Source organism: Triticum dicoccoides, chromosome 2B (genome assembly GCF_002162155.2).
Source record: "Triticum dicoccoides isolate Atlit2015 ecotype Zavitan chromosome 2B, WEW_v2.0, whole genome shotgun sequence".
NCBI classification, from domain to species: domain Eukaryota; kingdom Viridiplantae; phylum Streptophyta; class Magnoliopsida; order Poales; family Poaceae; genus Triticum; species Triticum dicoccoides.
Window position 1 is genome coordinate 815,579,474 of NC_041383.1, and position 17,494 is coordinate 815,596,967.

The 17,494-nt window shown below is 45.9% G+C and overlaps 1 protein-coding gene across 1 annotated transcript; it reads left to right on the top strand.

Moving 5' to 3' along the window:
* Positions 1-11,374: 11,374 nt before the first annotated feature.
* On the top strand, positions 11,375-16,410 carry LOC119366564 (probable receptor-like protein kinase At1g49730). The gene is made up of 9 exons (XM_037632321.1): positions 11,375-11,522; positions 12,074-12,625; positions 12,700-12,990; positions 13,387-13,648; positions 13,734-13,786; positions 13,886-13,953; positions 15,215-15,304; positions 15,398-15,482; positions 15,611-16,410. Exons 1-9 carry the CDS (start codon positions 11,420-11,422, stop codon positions 16,156-16,158), a joined length of 2,052 nt encoding a protein of 683 aa, XP_037488218.1. The 5' UTR covers positions 11,375-11,419; the 3' UTR covers positions 16,159-16,410.
* Positions 16,411-17,494: the final 1,084 nt, after the last annotated feature.

The window sequence follows — 17,494 nt, forward strand, 5'->3', positions numbered from 1 at the left end:
AGACGGCAAAGAGAGATAAAGGCGGACGGCAAAGAGAGGCGGACGGCAAAGAGCAGGCTAACTGACGGCCGCCACCCCCCGCCCGTTACTCTGATAGAGATAGTAACAAAAGGTCCCGGAGAAGGGCTTCCTCAAATGCCCTAAGTCTTCATGAGCAAGCAAGTTGGATGCACACCCACTCTATCAGATCTTTTGGAGGCTCCATAATGTTTTGGAGGTTGCGGAGTAACAAAAGGTCGCCATAATGTGGCCTCTTCATATTGTTTTTTGTTTGTTTTCTTCTCTCTACCCATAATTTAGATCAAACAATTAAACAAATATTATTTAAAAACAAGTAGTCCCAATACAACACATAATACAAATGCAACAAATAATCCGATCAAAAAATTGTTCAAGTACAAATAAATGAATTTTCAAAAATCACATTATCTCATAGCAAGCTGCCAACAGGGGCGGAGCTAGGCTAGCGCTAGGCCCCGGGCCTGCTTCATTTGCTACAGTGATGTACAGTGGCCAACAGTGCCATTTCTACTATAGTCAACGAAGGCTACTCCCGCCATGACCTGGGCCCAGGCCTCCCAGGCCTGGGTGTAGCTCCGCCACTGGCTGCCAATGATGCTTAGTGAGATCCTCCTTCAACTGATGATGGAAGACCCGGTCCTCAATTTTTTTGGTATGCCTAAAGAAATGCTTGAATGTGCTTTGTGCCTGACAATTGTGCTAGCATTTTCATAGTCCATGGGTCTTGGAATATCCCTCTCATCATTGATGATCATGTTGTGTAGACTGGCACAACATGGCATGATGTTTGCTAACATCCTTGTTCTAGAAAATGAGCAGGCCCCCGACAATTGTAAACCTTGCTTGCAACACTCGAAATGCCCGCTCAATGTCCTTCCTCGCAAATTCTTGCGCCTTGGAGAAATGCTTAAGTTTCTCGGCCTCTGGATTAGAAATTGTCTTTACAAATGTTGACCAAGATAGATAGATGTCATTGACTAGATAGTATCATTGGTCATACATGGCCATTCACCGTACCACTAGCTATCCTTGCAAACAGATGAATTCATGTAACCCAAAGTAGCAATACCAAAATCAAAAACCTTCGGAGTCAACTGCTTCAAAAGTAATTGTTGGATCATGGCAATATCGATGAATTGGTTGTGCCAAACTACAGGGCAATTCTTCTACCTCCAGTAGACACATTGTGTTGAGGAACGTAGTAATTTCAAAAATTTCCTACGCACACGCAAGATCATGGTGATGTATAGAAACGAGAGGGGAGAGTGTTGTCTGCATACCCTTGTAGACCGTAAGCGGAAGCGTTAGCACAATGCGGTTGATGTAGTCGTACGTCTTCACGGCCCGACCGATCAAGCACCGAAACTACGACACCTCCGAGTTCTAGCACACGTTCAGCTCGATGACGTCCCTCGAACTCCGATCCAGCCGAGTGTCGAGGGAGAGTTCCGTTAGCACGACGGCGTGGTGACGATCTTGATGTTCTACCGTCGCAGGGCTTCGCCTAAGCACCGCTACGATATTATCGAGGTGGACTATGGTGGAGGGGGGCACCGCACACGGCTAAGAGATCCAAGGGATCAATTGTTTTGTCTTTGGTGCTAGCCCTGCCCCTCTATTTATATGTTGAGCCCCGGGCTCGAAACTTGGAGCAAAAGCCTCCTCAAAGTCGGTTTTGCCCGAAAGGCAAGAGTCCCACTCGGACTCCAGGACCAAACGCCACAATCCTTGGCGTCTGGCCCAGACGCCATGGTCCTCGGCGTTTGGCCCCCTGGCCTCCGCAAAACTCCTTTTGCACCGACCTAAAGCCTCATGGGCTTGACCCCTTGGCGTAACCATATCATCCAATATATGAATCTTTACGTCTCGACCATTTCAAGACTCCTCGTCATGTCCCCGATCTCATCCGGGACTCCGAACTCCTTCGGTACATCAAAACATGTAAACTCATAATATAACTGTCATCGAAACCTTAAGCGTGCGGACCCTACGGGTTCGAGAACAATGTAGACATGACCTAGAACTATTCTCGGTCAATAACCAATAGCGGAACCTGGATGCTCATATTGGCTCCTACATATTCTACGAAGATCTTTATCGGTCAAACCGCATAACAACATACGTTGTTCCCTTTGTCATCGGTATGTTACTTGCCCGAGATTCGATCGTCGGTATCCAATACCTAGTTCAATCTCGTTACTGGCAAGTCTCTTTACTCGTTACGTAATGTATCATTCCGTAACTAACTCATTAGCTACATTGCTTGCAAGGCTTATATTGATGTGCATTATCGAGAGGGCCCAGAGATACCTCTCCGACAATCGGAGTGACAGAACCTAATCTCGAAATACGCCAATCCAACATGTACCTTTGGAGACACCTGTAGTACTCCTTTATAATCACCTAGTTACGTTGTGACGTTTGGTAGCACCCAAAGTGTTCCTCCGGTAAACGGGAGTTGCATAATCTCATAGTTACACGAACATGTATAAGTCATGAAGAAAGCAATAGCAACATACTAAACCATTGAGTGCTAAGCTAACGGAATGGGTCATGTCAATCACATCATTTTCCTAATGATGTGATCCCGTTAATCAAATGACAACTCATGTCTATGGTTAGGAAACATAACCATCTTTGATTAACGAGCTAGTCAAGTAGAGGCATACTAGTGACACTATGTTTGTCTATGTATTCACACATGTATTATATTTCCGGTTAATACAATTCTAGCATGAATAATAAACATTTATCATGATATAAGGAAATAAATAATAACTTTATTATTGCCTCTAGGGCATATTTCCTTCAGTCTCCCACTTGCACTAGAGTCAATAATCTAGTTCACATCGCCATGTGATTTAACACCAATATTCACATCTGTATGTGATTAATAACCATAGTTCACATCGTCATGTGATCAACACCCAAAGGGTTTACTAGAGTCAATAATCTAGTTCACATCGCTATGTGATTAACACCCAAAGAGTACTAAGGTATGATCATGTTTTGCTCGTGAGAGAAGTTTAGTCACCGGGTCTGTCACATTCAGAGCCATATGTATTTTGCAAATATTCTATGTCTACAATGCTTTGCACGGAGCTACTCTAGCTAATTGCTCCCACTTTCAATATGTATCCACTTAGAGTTATCTGGATCAGTGCCAAAACTTGTATCGACGTAACCTTTACGACGAACCTTTTTTCACCTCCATAATTGAGAAACATATCCTTATTCCACTAAGGATAATTTTGACCAATGTCCAGTGATCTACTCCTAGATTACTATTGTACTCCCTTGCCAAACCAGGGCAGAGTATACAATAGGTCTGGTCCATAGCATGGCATACTTTTATAGAACCTATGACTGAGGCATAGGGAATGACTTTTCATTCTCTTTCTATTTTCTGCCATGGTCGGGTCTTGAGTCTTACTCAACTTCATACCTTGCAACACAGGCAAGAACTCCTTCTTTGACTGTTCCATTTTGAACTACTTCAAAATCTTGTCAAGGTATGTATTCATTAAAAAACTTATCAAGCGTATTGATCTATCTCTATAGATCTTGATGCTCAATATGTATGCAGCTTCACCGAGGTCTTTCTTTGAAAAACTCCTTTCAAACACTTTTTGCTTTGCAGAATAATTCTACATTATTTCCGATCAACAATATGTCATTCACATATACTTATCAGAAAGGCTGTAGTGCTCCCACTCACTTTCTTGTAAATACAGGCCTTTCCAAAAGTCTGTATAAAACCATATGCTTTGATCAACTCATCAAACCGTATATTCCAACTCCGAGATGCTTACACCAGTCCATTGCTGGATCACTGGAGCTTGCACATTTTGTTAGCACCTTCAGGATTGACAAAACCTTCTGGTTGCATCATATACAACTCTTCTTTTAAGAAAACCGTTAAGGAATGCAGTTTTGACATCCATTTGCCAGATTTCATAAAATGTGGCAATTGCTAACATGATTCGGACAGACTTAAGCATCGCTACACTTGAGAAAATCTCATTGTAGTCAACACCTTGAACTTGTCAAAAACCTTTTTGTGACAAGTCGAGCTTTGTAGATAGTAACACTACTATCAGCGTCTGTCTTCCTCTTGAAGATCCATTTATACAATATGGCTTGCCGATCATCGGGCAACTCCACCAAAGTCCACACTTTGTTCTCATACATGGATCCCATCTCAGATTTCATGGCCTCAAGCCATTTCGCGGAATCTGGGCTCATCATCGCTTCCTCATAGTTCATAGGTTCGCCATGGTCAAGTAACATGACTTACAGAATAGGATTACCGTACCACTCTGGTGCGGATCTTACTCTGGAAGACCTACGAGGTTCTGTAGTAACTTGATCTGAAGTTTCATGATCATCATCATTAGCTTCCTCACTAATTGGTGTAGAAATCACTGGAACTGATTTCAGTGATGAACTATTTTCAAATTCGGGAGAAGGTACAGTTACCTCATCAAGTTCTACTTTCCTCCCACTCACTTCTTTCGAGAGAAACTCCTTCTCTAGAAACGATCCATTTTTAGCAACGAATATCTTGCCTTTGAATCTGTGATAGAAGGTGTACCCAACAATTTCCTTTGGGTATTCTATGAAGACGCACTTCTCCGATTTGGGATTGAGCTTATCAGGATGAAACTTTTTCACATAAGCATCACAGCCCCAAATTTTAAGAAACGACAACTTGGGTTTCTTGCTAAACCACTGTTCATATGGTGTCGTCTCAACGGATTTAGATGGTGCCCTTTTAACGTGAATGCAGTTGTCTCTAATGCATAACCCCAAAATAATAGTGGTAAATCAGTAAGAGACATCATAGATCGCACCATATCCAATAAAGTGCGGTTACAACATTCAAACATACCATAACGTTGTGGTGTTCCAGGTGGCGTGAGCTGTGAAACTATTCCACATTGTTTTAATTGAAGACCAAACTCGTAACTCAAATCCTCCACGATCAAATCGTAGAAACTTTATTTTCTTGTTACGATGATTCTCCACTTCACTCTGAAATTCTTTGAACTTTTCAACTATTTCAGACTTATGTTTCATCAAGTAGATATACGCATATCTGCTCAAATCATCTGTGAAGGTCAGAAAATAACGATACTTGCCACGAGCATCAATACTCATTGGATCGCATACATCGGTATGTATTATTTCCAACAAGTCAGTAGCTCGTTCCATTGTTTTGGAGAACGGAGTTTTTAGTCATCTTGCCCAAAAGGCACGGTTCGCAAGCATCAAATGATTCATAACCAAGTGATACCGAAAATCCATCTTTACGGAGTTTCTTCATGCGCTTTACACCGATATGACCCAAACTGCAGTGCCACAAATAAGTTGCACTATCATTATTAACTTTGCATCTTTTGGCATCAATATTATGAATATGTGTATCACTACGATCGAGATCCAACAAACTATTTTCATTGGGTGTATGACCATTGAAGGTTTTATTCATTTAAACAGAACAACAATTATTCTCTGATTTTAAATGAATAACCGTATTACAATAAACATGATCAAATCATATTCATGCTCAAGGCAAATGCCAAATAACACTTATTTAGGTTCTACACTAATCCCGAAAGTATAGGGAGTGTGCAATGATGATCATATCAATCTTGGAACCACTTCCAACACACATCGTCACCTCACCCTCAACTAGTTTCTGTTTATTATGCAACTCCCGTTTCGAGTTACTACTCTTAGCAACTGAACCAGTATCAAATACCAAGGGGTTGCTATAAACACTAGTAAAGTACACATCAATAACATGTATATCAAATATACATATGTTCACTTTGCCATCCTTCTTATCCGCCAAATACTTGGGGTAGTTCCACTTCCAGTGACCAGTCCCTTTGCAGTAGAATCACTTAGTCTTAGGCTTAGGTCCAGACTTGGGCTTCTTCACTTGAGCAGCAACTTGCTTGCTGTTCTTCTTGAAGTTCCCCTTCTTCCCTTTGCCCTTTTCTTGAAACTAGTGATCTTGTCCACCATCAACACTTTGATGTTTTTCTTTGATTTCTACCTTCGCCGATTTTTGCATCACGGAGAGCTTGGGAATTGTTTTCATCATCCCTTGCATATTATAGTTCATCACGAAGTTCTACTAACTTGGTGGTGGTGACTAGATAATTCTGTCAATCACTATCTTATCTGGAAGATTAACTCCCACTTGATTCAAGCGATTGTAGTACCCAGACAATCTGAGCACATGCTCACTAGTTGAGCGATTCTCCTCCATCCTTTAGCTATAGAACTTGTTGGAGACTTCATATCTCTCAACTCGGGTATTTGCTTGAAATATTAACTTCAATTCCTGGAACATCTCATATGGTCCATGACGTTCAAAACGTCTTTGAAGTCCCGATTCTAAGCCGTTTAAGCATGGTGCACTAAACTATCAAGTAGTCATCATATTGAGCTAGCCAAATGTTCATAACGTCTGCATCTGCTCCTGCAATAGGTCTGTCACCTAGCGGTGCATTAAGGACATAATTCTTCTGTGCAGCAATGAGGATAAACCTCATATCACGGATCCAATCCGCATCATTGCTACTAACATCTTTCAACACAATTTTCTCTAGGAACATATCAAAATAAACATATGAAAGCAACAACGCAAGCTATTGATCTTACAACATAATTTGCAAAATACTACCAGGACTAAGTTCATGATAAATTTAAGTTTAATTAATCATATTACTTAAGAACTCCCACTTAGAAAGACATCCCTCTAATCCTCTAAGTGATCACGTGATCCAAATCAACTAAACCATAACCGATCATCACGTGAAATGGAGTAGCTTTCAATGGTGAACATCACTATGTTGATCATATCTACTATATGATTCACGCTCGACCTTTCGGTCTCAGTGTTCCAAGGCCATATCTGCATATGCTAGGCTCGTCAAGTTTAACCTGAGTATTCTGCGTGTGCAAAACTGGCTTGCACCCGTTGTAGATGGACGTAGAGCTTATCACACCCGATCATCACGTGGTGTCTGGGCACGACGAACTTTGGCAACGGTGCATACTCAGGGAGAACACTTCTTGATAATTAGTGAGAGATCATCTTAAAATGCTACCGTCAATCAAAGCAAGATAAGATGCATGAAAGATAAACATCACATGCAATCAATATAAGTGATATGATATGGCCATCATCATCTTGTGCTTGTGATCTCCATCTCCGAAGCACCTCCATGATCACCATCGTCACCGGCGCGACACCTTGATCTCCATCGTAGCATCATTGTCGTTTACGCCGTCTATTGCTTCTACGATTATCTCTACCGCTTAGTGATAAAGTAAAGCAATTATAGGGCGTTTGCATTTCATACAATAAAGCGACAACCATATGGCTCCTGCCAGTTGCCGATAACTTCGGTTACAAAACATGATCATCTCATACAATAAAACATAGCATCACGTCTTGACCATATCACATCACAACATGCCCTGCAAAAACAAGTTAGACGTCCTCTACTTTGTTTGTTGCAAATTTTACGTGGCTGCTACGGGCTTAGCAAGAATCGTTCTTACCTACGCATCAAAACCACAACGATAGTTTGTCAAGTTGGTGTTGTTTGCTAACATCCTTGTTCCAGAAAATGAGCAGGCCCCCGACAATTGTAAAGCTTGCTTGCAACACTCGAAATGCTCGCTCAATGTCCTTCCTCGCAAATTCTTGCGCCTTGGTGAAATGCTTAAGTTTCTCGACCTCTGGATTAGAAAATGTCTTTACAAATGTTGACCAAGATAGATAGATGTCATTGACTAGATAGTATCATTGTCATACATGGCCATTCACCGTACCACTAGCTATCCTTGCAAACAGATGAATTCATGTAACCCAAAGTAGCAATACCAAAATCAAAAATCTTCGGAGTCAACTGCTTCAAAAGTAATTGTTGGATCATGGCAATATCGATGAATTGGTTGTGCCAAACTGCAGGGCAATTCTTCTACCTCCAGTATACACATTGTGTTGGGGAACGTAGTAATTTCAAAAATTTCCTACGCACACGCAAGATCATGGTGATGTATAGCAACGAGAGGGGAGAGTGTTATCTACATACCCTTGTAGACCGTAAGCGGAGGCGTTAGCACAACGCGGTTGATGTAGTCGTACGTCTTCACGGCCCGACCGATCAAGCACCGAAACTACGGCACCTCCGAGTTCTAGCACACGTTCAGCTCGATGACGTCCCTCGAACTCCGATCCAGCCGAGTGTCGAGGGAGAGTTCCATCAGCACGACGGCGTGGTGACGATCTTGATGTTCTACCGTCGCAGGGCTTCGCCTAAGCACCGCTACGATATTATCGAGGTGGACTATGGTGGAGGGGGGCACCGCACACGGCTAAGAGATCCAAGGGATCAATTGTTGTGTCTTTGGTGCTAGCCCTGCCCCTCTATTTATATGTTGAGCCTCGGGGTCGAAACATGGAGCAAAAGCCTCCTCAAAGTCAGTTTTGCCCGAAAGGCAAGAGTCCCACTCGGACTCCAGGACCAAACGCCACAATCCTTGGCGTCTGGCCCAGACACCATGGGCCTCGGCGTCTGGCCCAGGGCCAGACGCCAGGGTCTCCGGTGTTTGGCCCCCTGGCCTCCGCAAAACTCCTTTTGCACCGACCTAAAGCCTCAAGGGCTTGACCCCTTGGCCTAACCATATCATCCAATATATGAATCTTTACGTCTCGACCATTTCGAGACTCCTCGTCATGTCCCCGATCTCATTCGGGACTCCGAACTCCTTCGGTACATCAAAACATGTAAACTCATAATATAACTGTCATCGAAACCTTAAGCGTGCGGACCCTACGGGTTCGAGAACAATGTAGACATGACCTAGAACTATTCTCAGTCAATAACCAATAGCGGAACCTGGATGCTCATATTGGTTCCTACAGATTCTACGAAGATCTTTATCGGTCAAACCGCATAACAACATACGTTGTTCCCTTTGTCATCGGTATGTTACTTGCCCGAGATTCGATCGCCGGTATCCAATACCTAGTTTAATCTCGTTACTGGCAAGTCTCTTTACTCGTTACGTAATGCATCATTCCGTAAGTAACTCATTAGCTACATTGCTTGCAAGGCTTATAGTGATGTGCATTACCGAGAGGGCCCAGAGATACCTCTCCGACAATCGGAGTGACAAAACCTAATCTTGAAATACGCCAACCCAACATGTACCTTTGGAGACACCTGTAGTACTCCTTTATAATCACCTAGTTACGTTGTGACGTTTGGTAGCACCCAAAGTGTTCCTCCGGTAAACGGGAGTTGCATAATCTCATAGTTACATGAACATGTATAAGTCATGAAGAAAGCAATAGCAACATACTAAACGATCGAGTGCTAAGCTAACGGAATGGGTCATGTCAATCACATCATTCTCCTAATGATGTGATCCCGTTAATCAAATGACAACTCATGTCTATGGTTAGGAAACATAACCATCTTTGATTAACGAGCTAGTCAAGTAGAGGCATACTAGTGACACTCTGTTTGTCTATGTATTCACACATGTATTATGTTTCCGGTTAATACAATTCTAGCATGAATAATAAACATTTATCATGATATAAGGAAATAAATAATAACTTTATTATTCCCTCTAGGGCATATTTCCTTCACATTGCACGCTCCCTAACATCCCAGGACAACCTCTTGTTGCATTCATTGCTAGAACCTTCTCGTGTCCTCGGCATTGGGTGCTCGCGGACACTGCTCTCCACAAACCCTCACCATAGTTTCAACAAACACTTTCGTTGACATAATGACTGTACCTTCAGCTATTCGAAGATACTCATCCAATGCATTTGCAGGAACATTATACGTAATCATATGAAGTGTCGTGGTCACCTTTAAAAAAAGGGAACGGGTGGCATTTCTCCATTGCTGGAAGAAACTCTAATTGTCTTCCATGTCGTCGGCAGTTCGACGGAGCAACCATTCGGTCATATGGAAGCGTCACCGAAACACGTAGCTAGGGATGGTACAACCCGAAAGATAGTTCCGTACAGTGAAATGTCAAACGCCCAACATCCAATTCCACACGCTTCCTCTTCGTTTTGGTTGCCGCTATCCAGTCAACAAACACCAAGAGAACCTTGAATTCTTCGGTGTGCATGATTTCACTCTCAAACTCAGATCTTGAAACCGACGATGAATCATCAAAAAAATAGGTCTACCAACGGATCCATCAACATATAATGCAAATCATATGTCATCTACACGAATCTATGAGCCGCCAGACAAAATTTACAAGAAATGTTGGGGGAAACTTACGTCCGGGCAATTCGTCTGACACCTACGTACCCTGCGAATTTCTGCATGTTTGTCTAAATGTTTAGAGGTGTTTCAATCGAAAGTACCCTTCTGAGCTCGAGCTCAAATGAGCTCAGATGAATAGTAAAATTTAAAAAAAATTCAAAAAAAATCTGAATTTTATTTGGTAAATTTTGACAAATGTTCCGAGTGTTTGCAAATTTTCCATCATGAGATCACATTCGTGGAAGACGTTGCAAAAGAAAAAACCAGTGCTCCAAAATGCTTTCGAAAGTAGCATTTTCGAAGCATCAATTTTGTTTTTTGTCATGTCTTTCACGAATTTATGATGAAAATTTATAAGCGCTTAGAACATTTGTCAAAATTCACCACAATTTGTTTCTTCAAAAGTTTAACTTTTTTTTGCTTTACTATTCATTCGCCTCCCGTTCGAATGGAGGGCGTTGGAGTCGCCGCCTTCTCCGCAAGCAGTGCAAACGCGGAGAGCGCATTGATTTATGCCCCCAAGAGCACCACCAACCGAGAGCGGGTGAGTAGACTGCGGCCGGACCGCCGGACCGGTGGCGCAGCTCAGCATTGATTTGGGGAGCGGGATGGCCATGGCGCCGCTGACTCCACTCACATCACATCTCTGGCCCTGCCTGCCATGACGCTCACTCACATTTCCCCACTCGTACCCACCTTTTGGACTCGGCGCCTGTTGCTACTTAATTTCTGTAAGATGAACCCTCAAGTACCAGCACAATTTTTGTACCTTGTAAAAATGACCAGTATTTGAACATGAGCTATTATAAACATGTTCCCCCTTGATTCAAGGACCATCATATCTGAAACTTATTTTTCGTACTAGTACCACCTTTTTTTTTTGTTTGAGAAAGTCGTACTAGTACCACCTGAGCCGGACCCCAAGCCCCGGGGCGAGTGAGGGCTTTTCGGTCACGGGCCAAAACCCAAGAAAGAAAATCATTGTCGCACTCCTCAGCCCCCAGCCAAAATCCCAAGTCTTCCTCCGCACTCCACTCCCCCACCCCACTCCCCACACCCCACTCCACTCCCGCAAAATGCGCCGCCGCCCCGCCGCCTTCGCCCCGCCGGCGCTCCTGCTGCTGGCCCTCTCCGCACCGTGCTGGCTCTCCCCCAGCCCCGCCGCAGACGCCGTCGGAGGTCAGTCCGCTCATTCTCCCACTTCCTTCCCCTTCCCCCCGAGCTGGTCCTAGCTCGCCCGCCGCCGCTGCTCCTGGAGCGATCCCTCCTCGACAGCGCCGGTTTCCTGGAGCTCAGGGGATCAGAGAGCGGCGGTTCATCCAGGCAGCAGCAGCCCGGACGTGATCCACCGCGCCGGGGAACGCGGTTCCAGCAGCGCCGCCGCCGCCGCCCGATTCGACCCATTCCCCCCGAACCACTTCTTCCCGAGCTCCGGCCTCCGCCGCACGCGCCGTGCGCCGATGAATCCGCCACCTATGCATTCCCATTCTAGTACCAGAGAACCGCACATTCTAGGAGTACCTCGTACGGCCGGCCCGACGCGACCAATGATTTGGGGGCATTCGTCCGGTACCGTCCGGCAGCACATTTTCCGTAGCTCGCCGCATGGCCGGCCGATCCAGAGCCAGCAGCAATCTGGGGGCATTTCATTCATCCAGATTCCAGTACCATTTTCTCCTAGATTGATGTTTCCGCCAGGATCTTTGCTAAAAGCGGCGTCTTCCTCCCAGGCTGCCCGCTGGACTTCAGCTGGGCCAACTTCACGGCGGCGGCGGCGGCGTGCTCCGACGGGGCGCAGCGGGCGGCGTGCTGCCGCTACATCAACGCCTTCGTGGCCACCTCCATCGCGCGCTACGCCAACGCCACGGGCCGCCTCGGGGTGCCGCCGGCCTTCTCGGAGATGTGCCTCAGCGCGGTGTCCGACACCTTCCGGCTGCGGGGCATCGCCACCGACGCCGCCGTCTTCTGCGGCCTCGGGCCCAAGATCAGGGTCGACTACCAGTGCGCCGGCCGCAACACCGTGCTGGAGATGATGCAGTCGCCCAGCTTCAACGACGTCGTCGGCAGCTGCGGGGGGCCCCTCTCCCTCGACATCACCTGCAAGACCTGCCTCAACTACGGCATCGTGTACCTCCGCCGCCTCATCGGCTCCGACGACAACGTCGCGCTCAGCGTGTGCCGCAGCGCCGTCTTCGTCACGCTCGCGACGCAGCACGGCGTGCTCTCCTACGACGACATCCTCACCTGCTTCTTCGGCGTTCAGGGGATCACCACCTTCCCAGGTAGTTCAGCAGTTGCTGCACCAAGTTACTCCTGTTTGTTAACATTTTGATACTCATGTTTGAGAGTGTACCAGGAACGGTGTCTGTCACGTCGACTCCGGCTTCTACTCCGAATGTCACCGTACCCAGTGATTCTTCAGCTCCAAAGACCAAAAGTGTTCCACTGCCACAGAAGCATCAGAAGCCTTACCACATTTCGGTGGTTCCGGGGATAGGGATAGGGGTCATATTGCTCGCCATTCTTCTTCAGATCGTCTTAGTGGTGCTCATTCGTCGGAAGAACCAGGAACTGAAGGATGCCGAGCTGCCTGCTCAGAGTCCAGACAATGCATTTCGCCAGGGTCAGTCCTGGAGATGCGCAGAAGGTCAGTGCATATGCTTCAGTTATAGATATAACACATGAACGTAGATTCCTTAAACTAGTAATGATAAACTCTATGTTCACTTGTTCATTGTATGGCCCACCATGCATGGTGTCTGCCTGAAAACTACTATCTAGGTTCTTATTTTCTGTTGTTATGTTGATCTTGGCATAAGACTCAAAAGTTTTGCATAATAACAACTCATTCATGCATCCTTGCCACAAATTTGTTGTGAGAAAATCATAAATGCTAAAAGGAGCAGTCTCTTATGTTCTACTTAGTGCATTGGCATTGGCGGCTTTGCATGGGAATATGACAGGAAAAATGGTACAGATAACAGATCATCCCACTGTCCTTCTATGGTTTGATCGAAACTACTCTGTTTACTCTGTTCTTCAGGTCAGTCACCAATGTTTCAGAGGTACAGCTACAAAGAAACAACGAAAGCGACAAACAATTTCAGCACGGTTATTGGAAAGGGAGGCTTTGGAACAGTCTACAGGGCTCAGTTTAGTGATGGCTCTATAGCTGCGGTCAAAAGGATGGACAAGGTTTCAAGACAAGCTGAAGAAGAGTTCTGCCGGGAAATGGAGCTCCTGGCTAGGTTGCATCATCGCCATCTTGTGAACCTAAAGGGCTTCTGCGTTGAAAGAAAAGAAAGGTAATTGTGTTTTGTTTGCATCATAATTTTCTATACTTCATAGTACATAGGAGTCAACTTTTCATCTTATGTTTTTGTTTTTCAGGTTTCTTGTCTACGAGTACATGGAAAATGGAAGCCTAAAGGATCACCTGCACTGTAAGTTTGGGCCATTTTTAGATATTCTGTACATATGATGTTTCTCCTTCAAAATATATCTTGACTTGCTGTTACGTGCTCTCATTTGAATTCCGGCAGCTTCTGGAACAAAGGCATTAAGCTGGCAGACAAGGCTACAGATCGCAATGGACGTAGCCAATGCTCTGGTAGGTTCACCCTAGTAAATAACTATGGTTCCGTTACCTTATGAAGTTCTTAATTCTTCTTTATGCCAAGCCAAAATATGGGAAAATCATCATCAACATGCATGCATGCATCAAGTTGAATTACAAGTACTGCAGATTGCTTTCCCTTAGCAGCTGTACTATTTCATATTTAAGCTCAAAACATCGTTCTTCAGTTTTCTCAGTGTAGGTTCCTTGCATCTGTTAATTTCTGTAACTGCACCTATCAAAATCTGTATTATATATGGATGAAAAGTATCAAGCTGGAATACCGTTAGGAATTAGGGTACAGATAGGGGAGTTTCTCATTATAACAAACCAACCAATTACTCCAACAAGCGCAAGTGCAGCAACTGTAGCCGACACCCTTCTTCCCCCTTGTCTCCTCAGAGCAACCACCCTCAGATCTCGGCCAGCCTTTACAAATGCCTTTTATTTACCCAGACACACCTATCGATTCGCATGTAGAGATTGGCCTGATATCATGCAGCATCTTATTTACAACATGATAGCATTTTGCCCCCTCGAAGAGAAATGGTCCCTGTCTGGATGTACAGTTCATATATCGGTCCAACTATTATCGCGTAGAACAGCAGAGCATTTCAGCCCCCGGTTTATTATCAATGCGCCATCGCACGGTAGCATTCAAGAATCGGGATCAGCCAACGGTTGTTGGCATGTGGAAATTTCTGGCACATTGATAGGGGGTAGGCATTTGTACAGGTATGAGAGTGCCCATGCCTGTGGTCCTGCTGTGTATTATTTGGCACTGTTGACCTGATTTTGGCCCAATATTTCCATAAATATCCTTTTGCACTTCCTGTCTTCAGGCTATTTGAGTCATTGAGAGATGTTAAGTTGACTAGTGATTACATGCCCAAATGTATTTAGCCCAGCAAACAAAAAAATTCTGGGGCTTTGGTTTGGTACCACTAGCCACCAGGACCCCACCATGTTACCATGGGGCTTTGGCAGTGCTTGCCCACTGTTTTCTCACTTTCTGGGTGGGGTTGGAAGACAGACACTGTTGATAGGCTTGTTTGCTAGCCAGTAATATTGTGTTGTGCTGTTTGCATTCTGGATTTGAATTTAGGACTAGGCTTTTTCAGTCAGTTCAATTGACATTTCACAACTTCTGTTGATAACTTCCTTTGATGTTTTACATTTTTCTGCATGATGGTGAATGCTGATCTGTGCTTGTTCTTTTATTTTGAGATTATAAGATGTGTCCTTGTTCTTGCAGGAGTACCTCCATTTCTTCTGTAACCCTCCACTCTGCCACCGAGACATCAAGTCGAGCAACATTCTTTTGGACGAAAACTTTGTCGCCAAGGTTCTTTCTTGTGACATACTGACAACCTCTAGTTCTGTGGTATTTAGGCTGTGATTCATGCTGAAAATTTTCTCCTCGATCTTGTATATTTAGGTTGCTGATTTCGGCCTTGCGCACGCATCGAGAACTGGTGCTATCAGCTTTGAAGCTGTGAACACAGATATACGCGGAACTCCAGGTGTGAATTCAGCAATATGAATCTTCTAACGAAACTATGTAGCATGCAGGTTACTTCAATGTTCAGTAAATGGATCATATATACACCATTGTTTCTCATCTCCCTCTTGATGGATCAACTGACTGCAGGTTACATGGACCCGGAGTACGTGGTGACCCAGGAGCTGACGGAGAAGAGCGACATCTACAGCTACGGCGTGGTGCTGCTGGAGCTGGTCACCGGGCGGCGGGCGATCCAGGACAAGAAGAACCTGGTGGAGTGGGCGCAGGAGTACATGTCGCCGTCCGGGGAGATCCCGCCGGAGCTGGTGGACCCGGCGATCCGCGACACGGCGGACACGGACCAGCTGCACCTGGCGGTCGGCATCGTCCAGTGGTGCACGCAGCGGGAAGGGCGCCAGCGGCCGTCCATCAGGCAGGTGCTGCGCATGTTCTGCGAGCGGCTGGACCCCGGCAACGGCAGCTTCGGCGAGGGCATGGACGACGCAGACGGCGGCTTCTACCCGGGCCGGAGCAGCAGGGGCGGTGGTGCCGCCGGCGTCCACCGCAACGAGCTCGTCCCCTGCGGCGGCGACATGCGGTCCCTGCATTCGTCATCGAGCACGACGAGGTCCTACTGCAGCCGCAGCATGCTGCTGGAAGGTGGCCAGGCTCACTCCCCACCTGAAACCCTCTGAATGATCAGGCTCTGTTTCTGAAGAGTAAATTTTGCTCCTCTGCACGATAAAACTCCTGTTCGGTTTGCGGTTTGCGTGGTTGATCGGCGAGGCTTAGGTTGGAGATTGGAGGCGAAGACGGAGGCGCTATCTGCTAAATGATCCGGTGCCGCAGATTGTTTTTCCGAATGCATCATGGTTGGTTCATAGTACAAAAGAAGATACATTCTTTATGGAAGTGCTGTGTTATGCATGCATGGTGAAGTTTTTTTTTTTGCTGTGTGCTGAGTTGCCAAGCTCACATTTTTGTTGACATATGTTGCATGTTTTGGGCCTGAACTCGACATGATCTTGCGCAGCAATACCGTCACGAAAGACGGCTTTCAGGCCTTCATAAGAATAGCCGACCAAGCAATGGTAATCTCGACCTTAGAGCCGCCAAGGTCGCATAAATGCCGACTTATGTTGCACGTTTGGTAATCCATGAATTGGCGAGGAGCAGGCGACCCGGCCTCCGTGTCTGAAAGGGCACGGACCCAAGAAAGTGGCTTGAACCGAACTGAGAAGTTCCTCCATGCTTAGCTCCGCCGTGCAAAGGCAGTTTTCAAAGGTAAGGGTTTCCAAACTTCCATCACAAGTCCTCTCGAGGTATTGTTCTCTACTGTTCATCAACGCCGTATCTTCGCACTCTCTCCCCGCGCCCTTAAGTTTCAGCTGGACTTCAAAATCAACGGGGCTCACAGCCATAATCGCCCGAGACGGGCCGGTCAAGCGCAAGAAGGGATCCTGCAAGCAACAACAAGAACATCCTTACATGTCACACGGCACAACAAAACAGATCTACCGAGCAACAAAGACACACGCCGCCACAACGAGGAAACCAAGGGAAAACAAAGAGATTGGAAACGAAAATGTGGCGGCTGGGCACGTACGTCTGCGGTGAGCTCCTGGCACTCGTGCCTCCACCGTTTGAAGATGATGTTGCGCTTGCGGTCCGAGTTGTCTCGGGCCGCGACCACGCCGTACACGTGGAGCGGCCAGCGCAGGTTGCACTTGATCTCAGATATCTTGAACGAGTAGACCTGGAGGCTGGTCTCCGTGATGGCGTTGTAGGGCAGGGGCAGTCCGGGCGTGCAATGGACACACTCTTCCCTCTCGTTGTTATGCATCACCTAGATAGATCTTGTGTGATCCTAGCAAATTTTTTTGAAATTACTGTGTTCCCAACAAACAAGGCCACGCGCTCGGTCCCTTCCGGCCATGGTGCCAGCTCGCCGTCTGCCAGGTGCACGGCCACCTCAGTCTCCGGAGGCAGCCGCCGCATGTTGCGCAGGTACTGGATATCATCGTCGGTGAT